The sequence below is a fragment of the Gadus chalcogrammus genome, chromosome 1 (genome assembly GCF_026213295.1).
Source record: "Gadus chalcogrammus isolate NIFS_2021 chromosome 1, NIFS_Gcha_1.0, whole genome shotgun sequence".
Classification (NCBI taxonomy): Eukaryota; Metazoa; Chordata; class Actinopteri; order Gadiformes; family Gadidae; genus Gadus; species Gadus chalcogrammus.
The window spans coordinates 6,534,695-6,542,786 of NC_079412.1; the positions used below are offsets into that span (position 1 = coordinate 6,534,695).

General features: G+C 39.8%; 1 protein-coding gene across 6 annotated transcripts; it reads left to right on the plus strand.

Annotated features, from left to right (window-relative positions):
- Positions 1-7,699, plus strand: LOC130379043 (uncharacterized). 6 transcript variants are annotated; one of them, XM_056585634.1, is made up of 9 exons: positions 1-401; positions 1,110-1,159; positions 1,251-1,304; positions 2,615-2,707; positions 3,873-3,964; positions 4,052-5,218; positions 5,430-5,585; positions 6,248-6,340; positions 6,448-7,699. In XM_056585634.1, exons 6-9 carry the CDS (start codon positions 4,064-4,066, stop codon positions 6,745-6,747), a joined length of 1,704 nt encoding a protein of 567 aa, XP_056441609.1. In that variant the 5' UTR covers positions 1-401; positions 1,110-1,159; positions 1,251-1,304; positions 2,615-2,707; positions 3,873-3,964; positions 4,052-4,063; the 3' UTR covers positions 6,748-7,699. The 6 variants fall into 6 exon arrangements, 3 of the variants coding, with proteins under 3 accessions (XP_056441609.1, XP_056441623.1, XP_056441615.1); XM_056585648.1 differs by having other exon boundaries at positions 3,917-3,964; XM_056585640.1 differs by lacking the exon at positions 3,873-3,964.
- Positions 7,700-8,092: the final 393 nt, after the last annotated feature.

The window sequence follows — 8,092 nt, forward strand, 5'->3', positions numbered from 1 at the left end:
TGCCATAATAAACTTTAAGCTTAACATTTAAATTAAACCTGTTTAAAGTAAATACATCATATATTATATTCATCCATATTCATTAAATACAACATAAACCAGTTCAATAGGAAATTAAATCTGATTTATTCACATGATTTAAAAAAAATGATTTTTTGCCATAATAAACTTTAAGCTTAACATTTAAATTAAACCTGTTTAAAGTAAATACATCATATATTATATTCATCCATATTCATTAAATACAACATAAACCAGTTCAATAGGAAATTAAATCTGATTTATTCACATTAAGTCTATTTAATCGTTTCACTGGAATTCATTGGATCCACCTGAAGCACGCGGGCACACCACTCTTTCATTCCCGAATAGACCTCGTGCTGATGAATGGACCGAGTTTGGTAAGCTTTTTATCCGTTTAAGTTAACTAGAAACCGATTATTTATTAGATGTCCACATGTTTAATGGGGAACATTAGAAAAGATGTTCTGTTACTGAATATAAGCGTTTCTTTATTCATTTAGGCGAGTTATCTAGCACTGTAACTAGCACTAGCTAACTATTTAGCTAACTAGCTGGGTAACCTGGCTAGGAAAATAGTCATGAAACACCATAAATATGCTATTGCTTTCACAATGGTATCGCAAATCCCTTGGCTTATGTTGTGCAACGGCTTGTGCCCTTAGCATTTAGGCATGGTTTACGTCAGGTGGATAGCACTACGACATTGGGTCTGCCAAAGCATTTAGCTAGCTATCGTATTTCGCATGTCCCCGCGATTGACTGGCTCCTGGCCGTTAAGGTGGAATCGAGGGAGTGGTTGCCGACCGTACACGTCCAGCCGTTGAGTAGGGAGTGAGAGCCTGTTGTCGGGAGTGTACTGGTAATCTATGAAAACGTGGTTGTTTTGATAAAACACAGTTCGAATATATGCTATACTTTGCCATCTCCAAATGTATTAAAACGTCCAAAGATGCCATATTACCACAGTTTTGGACGAGAGTTGGTAATGGCGGCTGTTGGGGGGGGGTTCATGCCCATGGACTTACATTTATCGTCTCGTGTGAATTGTCACTTATAGCCTACTTTTCCTCAATTTTCATATTCAGGTATTCTCTCTTTGGATTTACTTTGTGAAAACCAGGGCAACCTCTTAATAGTAAGTATTAGTGGCATTTTTTGTTGGGTTTTCTCTACTAAAATATTGATCAGCTAATCTGTCCCTTCCACCCTTTATTTTTTTTCTGCAGGTTTGTGTGAATGTGGGAGTGTAAACTTTGTGACATATCACCAGTATCAAGCAGGTATGAAATATTAAAACACTATAAGCTAAAACACGGGCATTATAGTCATAGGCATAGGCATCATTGTGTGTACACTAGGTGTCCTTGCACATTTAAATCCTATAGCAAGTTATTAAGTCACATATACAGAACCCACAGTACTGAAGCGTCTCCAAAGTCAGTCGAGCAATGCTCATTTTCTTGTAAGTTATGTGCATGTCATGAGCTTTTGAATGAGAGCGATTATTTTAGTCATATTAATGAACATTTACGAAGCCATGAAACCGTCACTTGTATGTTTGAAGGATGTATGTTTCAAACTAACATTTATAGTACATTTCACTCCCACAAAAATAGGAAACATACTCCCCATACTTTAAACGATTTTAAATCTGACATTCTCACTGGCACAGCTAGGTTACAAGAATCAGACAGTCCTGTAGCTGATGGTCCATCATGTTCTGCTAACACAGATGTAGATTTAGATTCAGATGTAGATTCAGATGAAGGTAGTGATGGCAATAATGTTGAAGATCTTAGTACGTCAATTGAACAGAGTATTGCCTCTGTTTTATTGAAACTGGAAAATATTTTGCACGTTCCAGCCACAGCTATTGACGAATTACTTCAGGAACTGCACTATTTATTAAACTCAACATCTGTTCCAGTAACCCATAACAGTATTTCTAACATTCTTAGAGATCACAGCCTCCAGATTGATGAGTCAATCATTAAAGAGCTTGCTGAAGTAGTTTGCAAGTCAAATCCTTTGGGCAAAGCCATAAGCAAAGAGGGTCCTCTGGCTACAGCTTTTAAGCGCAATAAGTACTACAAACAACATTTTAATGTGGTAGAACCCATTGAGTTCATTCTTGATCGCCCCAAAAATAAGACCTATCAGTATATTCCTATTTTACCTTCTCTGCAGAAGCTGTTTAATTGTAAGGACATTTTAGAGAGTGCTACTGATTACCACAAGACACAAAATACAGGATTAGGGAATGAACAGCAGTATAGGTCAATCAGAGACGGCCTTTATTTCAGGGAAAACAGTTTTTTCTCCGGGGAGGACTTCAAAATAGCTATATCCTTGTACATTGACGATTTTGAAGTCTGCAACCCCATAGGCACGTCGAGAAAGACACACAAACTTTGTGGCGTCTACTGGATTTTGAACAATTTACCACCTGGGTCTCATTCAGCACTTTCTTCTATCTATCTAGCAGTCTTATGCAAAACTGATGATGCTAAGGCGTATGGCTACGAAAAGGTTCTTGAGCCCCTTTTACAAGATTTGCTAACTTTAGAGGAACATGGGGTTTTCATTGCAGGACTTGGGTGCTTTACAAAAGGAACTGTCCAGTCTGTTATAGCAGATAACCTAGGAGCCCACGGCATAGCAGGCTTTGTGGAAAGCTTCTCGGGTGAGTACTACTGTAGATTTTGTACAGGTAGTAAATTAGATATTAAGGCTAAATCTGTTCAGTCTGGTTCTTTTGACCCTCGGACGGAAGACATGCATGAGGCACACATTAAGTCTGCAAAGGAAAACGCAGCTTTTTGTTTCGGAGTAAAGAGAGGGTGTGTGTTTACAGAGAAGCTATCTTATTTTCACGTTACTCGTGGCTACCCTCCTGACATTGTTCACGATTTATTTGAGGGCATCGTTCCAGTTGAGATTGCTCTCTGTGTAAGTATATTCATTTCCAAGAAGTATCTCTCTCTTAATTCTTTGAACACAGCTATCCTTAATTTCCCATATAAGTGGGGGGATAAAACTAATAGACCTCATATTGTACCACACGCATATGCCTCCAAGAGGACCATTGGAGGTAATGCTCACGAAAATTGGAATTTATTGAGGTTACTTCCATTCATAATTGGAGACTTGATTCCAGAGGCTGAGCCAGCCTGGCTTGTCCTCCTTGATTTGAGGGAGATAGTTGAGCTTTCTGTTGCCCCTGTTCATAGTCAAGAGACGGTTGCATATTTGAACTGCAAAATTTCAGACCACAGACTCAGGTTCCTAGAGATCTTCCCTGAGCGTCTCCGGCCAAAACACCACTATATCGAACATTACCCTCAGATGATTCGGTGTTTTGGTCCTTTAGTGGGGCAATGGACCATGAGGTTTGAAGCAAAACATAGCTTCTTCAAACAAGTTGCTCGCCAGACTAACTGTTTCAAGAACATTGCACTAACACTAGCAGCCAAACATCAGAAAATGATTGCTTATCATCTCCATTCTCCTAGTCTTAAGAAGTCCACATTGGTAGTTTCAAATGTCTCCACACTTCCTGTGGATGTTCTAAACAAGGAGGTAGGGGCAAGTCTAAAGCAGAAATACCCAAACATCAGTGAGGTTCATCTTGCTAAAAATGTGACAAGCAGAGGCATCAATTACAGAGTTGGCATGCTAATAGCACATGGGTCAGCTGGTGGACTGCCAGAGTTTGCGGAAATCATTCAAATGTGCATTGTCAACAACAGTTTGAGTTTTGTGGTGCGAGTTTTGTGTGCATGGTATAGAGAACACTTTGGAGCGTTTGAGTTGACTGTATCTCCTGATAAAGAGGTTGCCTTGGTCAGTCTTGAACAGCTGACGGATGCATATCCACTGTCTGACTACACAGTAGGAGCACATCGAATGGTTGCCTTGAAAAGGCATATCCTAATATAAGGTTGGTTGACGATACAGATGAACCTGCAGCGATGGTGTAGTGCTCTTTACTAACTGCTCTTTACCCCCCCCCCCCCTTGCTGTCTAGACCGAGAGAAAGATGTCATGTCCAGTTAACCTGAGGATCCTTTTCGGAGGGGATGACGATTCCAGGAAACTAACTCTTACCTCAATTCCAGCATCTGTGGAGGAACTTGTTCTTGAGATACAGACTGCATTTGGACTGAGAGAGGAGTTCAGGGTCCAGTATAGAGATGTGGAATTTGGAAATGAGTTCATGAACCTAATGGAGACCAGCGAAATTCAAGATAAAAGTACATTAAAACTTATTTTTGTATCATGTTACGACACTTTGTCAAGCATTCCGGGGACATCTAGGTCTCTGACCTCAGTTAGTTGTGCCAACAGCCCCTGTGAATCTCACCTCCAAGACCAAGACTATACATCTAATGGTAGCAGTGACACAATTGTTTTAAACTTGATTCCTCTAGAGTCACTCGAGCCCTCTCCTCCAGGGGAATTTACATCATTTCTTGCAGAGGAACATATGTCCTCTTCTCCAGTTGAACTCATGTCCTCTTCTCCAGTTGAACTCATGTCCTCTCCAGAGTCAAGGACCTATTCTTGGCCTGTAGTCTTCACTGTACCTCAGTTTTCGTATTCTGCTGAAATTCAGCTACAACAAGCAAATACAGAGTTCAGCACAAGTGGTACTCTTCTTATCCCTCCGCCAAAGCTGAGATCAGATATTCTACAAGGAATGGCTGAAGAGATTGTTAGATACACAGCATATGCCAGTGATCGTCAGCTTGAGGAAGCTGCTGCTGCCTTGGTGAAAGCCCACCCGTACTTGAGTGAGAGAGGAACGCGCAACGGCCATGAGGGCTGGAAGCACTATTTAAAGATCAAGATGGCTAATTTTCGCACAAAACTTGGCCGTCTTGGACACCCTGAAGTCAGTGTTAACTCTCTCAAGAATAAGCTCAAAGGTCAGGGGAAAGCAGCTGCAAACATAAAAAAACCTAGAAAGGCAGAGGTCAACTTCCTTCCTAGCCTCCCAAAAGGAGCGACCACTGCAAGCCTGGAGGAAGAAAGAGTTGCCCTCTTGACCGAGGTGAAAAAGAAGAATAATGAGGCTGTGATCAAGGACAAAATGCATCAGACCTTCTCCTACAGGCGACTGGAAGTGGTTCAGGACATGCCAATGGTAGCTGAATTCCAAAACAGATGGCCTGCCCTGTTTACAATGAGCGAAGTAAGTAAGGGTAATATTAAAGAACAATTCAAAAGTTTTAGTTTTTCAGTTCTCAATTCAACATCTTATTCTTAGTTGTGATGAGGTGTGCCCCCTTCCCCCACAACCACTTTCCCACAGCGCTTTGAGCACCTTATTGATGGAAAGGTTTTTTAATGCAATATATTATAATAACTCCAATGCTGCCTTTTTCTTTGTTACTTTTTTACAGGTTAATGCAGAATTCATGCGTATCACAACTATGCCTCTACAAACCAAGTTCATGGCACAACTTGATAGATACTCAGCTGACCTAACCAAGCTCTTCAGCAAGAGAGGTGGGACTGCTGGGAAGAAGATAGGACACATCGTGGAGAGGACGGCTCAGGTATATGAACTTTGACAGTTATTAGTTGGCACTGTAAGAGCCTGACTGAGCAATGACAGGTCCAAACATGGAACATGGAAGGCTACGGTTAAGATGCCGAGATACTGTATGTTTATTACACACTAACGGAGCATGAATCAAAACAACTATTTTTTGTTACTTTTCCAAATTCCTTGATTAGGCCTCCTTGTGGTTCCTTGTTGTCTAAGAAATATGTTGAATCGCTGTAATGTATTGCCTACCTTCTAATTTCTTCGCAAAATGATATTTAACTAATGTTTTGTTAAACAGTGATTGTTTACTTCAAAAGTGTAGTTGGATACCTTTTATAAGTCAAGCTCAGTCCAGTGTGTGGTTACCCTCTCCAGAAAACAACAGCACTCCAGCTTAGTCCTGGTTCAGTTATTCTGCACAAAAGACAAGTCAGCCTTAATAGTGATTAGAGAGAGATTCCCCAACATGATGGTCGGCAAATCATAAAAGGTGAAGCCTGATATGGGCTGTCCCCTTCCACAACTCAATGCGCCTCCCAGGTCCTCTTCATGCTGGCTGGCCTGGCACCTGCCGTGACTCGGGGTCTGATCTGGCTCGGGTCTGGCCTGGCCTGGCTCCGGCCTTGTTTTTTATGGGATAGTAATCAGTAATATTCTCTTAAATTGCAGTGTGATGACATAAACTCCAGACGAGAACGTGTCCTAAGAAGCCTCTGTGTCTACCTCAATGAGGATGATGAAACTCTCATCAAGGAATACATGGTAAGTAGATGTTATTTCACTCTGGTCTTTGACTACTGATCCTACTTGTTTGAATCTTTTTAGTATTTAAGCGGCACTCTGGTCAATTAGTGGTTTCTTGCCCATAGAACCGCAACATGGAAGAAGCGGACAGGGAGGTGTCCACCATTGGACTTCATGTTGTCCGGAGAGAGGGTACTGAGCCTGAGCATGTCGGAGTGGTGATTGAGGGTGTGGAGCTGCTGACCAACCTTGGGAACGTTTCTTTTGGATTTTCAATACTTTTTGGTTTGATTTATTGTCTAAACATGAGCTACCCACAAGGGCTCAAATTTACATTTGAGTTCGTGCAGAAGGTTCTGATGAACTTGGATGGCAGCAATCTCTCTCCTAAGGTTCAAGCCCTTAAAATTAAGATGCTCCAGTGAACTCACTTATAGGTCTGAAGGCCTCATGTTCTGTTTTCCATTTTATTTTAGCAATTAGAATTGTCTTTTTCTGGTTCTTTAAGATTTACACACACACACACACACCATAAAGTTTCAGTGTCGTCGGGGGAGGAGGTCCTGGGTGGGCTGAACAGGAGACGGCAGAGTTACTCAATACATGCAGTCTTTCTTTTTCGTTTAAAAGTTTTGCAGTTAAAGTTTCTAAGCACTACATTCATTACGAACACCAATTCAAACCGCACACAACATGAGTGCTATGGTATTTGCAATAAAGACCCTACTCTTTATGTAAATACAATTGTGAACATTTTCATATTATTTCCTTCTGATTTAAGGTGTCATTAACGTTCTCAATGATGACGACCTAATTTGAGCTCAGCGTTATTCTTGTAATTTAGTGCTCTTCAGATCACACTAACAGTTGCCTCTGGATCAATCTCCTAATCTACTAATGTGTACAACTGTCAATAAATGTATTTGTTTTTTATTTATTTTCCAAATTCCTTTCCAGGTACCTTGTTCTCGTAATAAATATGGATAATTGCTCTAATGTATGTCCTACCTTCTTATTTCTTCGCAAAATGATATTTAACTTGTGTTTTTGTAAACAGTGATAGCTGAATTTCAGCAGAATACGAAAACTGAGGTACAGTGAAGACTATTTAAGCCCAAAAGTTAAAATGTATGCATTTCAATTACATGACAATTTTCCATCTATTTTGATCACATAACTCCAATGTAAAAAATGACATTTCAATCCATCTTTATTAATCATGTTCATGTAATCTAACCAAATACATTGGGTTTATGCATAATACCTGAGTAAGTCCAATTTAATTGATTAATGTTGAGTTTATCTAATTTATTCATGTTGAATGAACATGATTAATAAACATGGATTGAAATGTCATTTTTTACATTGGAGTTATGTGATCAAAATAGATGGAAAATTGTCATGTAATTGAAATGCATCAATTTTAACTTTTGGGCTTAAATATTTTTTTGAGTGCACGTAGGCCTGTTCTATGTGCATTTCATTCAAATTAAATTAGTATTTGGTTCTTATAATACTCGCTGGTGCAACACTTTAATAATAGGTGACTTTAATAGTTTGAACAAAACAATTAAAGACTGTCCATAAGAACAACAATATGTTGAGTGACGTACTGAAGAGCAACTTATTTAATTTATTATACATTTTTCCCCAGGAAACAAAGATTGCTCATAATGCAGATTAAGTAATTAGGTAGATGCCACCAACCCTGAAACTCATCTAACAGTAACTCATACAGCTGTCTTTGACTTGGTGTGCACCTTTTGGCCA

Coding starts and splice junctions, on each gene's coding strand:
- LOC130379043 (XM_056585634.1), top strand. CDS start 4,064: ATGTCATGTCCAGTTAACCTGAGGATCCTTTTCGGAGGGGATGACGAT. Junction 5,219..5,429: donor CCCTGTTTACAATGAGCGAA/GTAAGTAAGGGT, acceptor ACTTTTTTACAG/GTTAATGCAGAATTCATGCG. Junction 6,341..6,447: donor CTCTCATCAAGGAATACATG/GTAAGTAGATGT, acceptor TCTTGCCCATAG/AACCGCAACATGGAAGAAGC.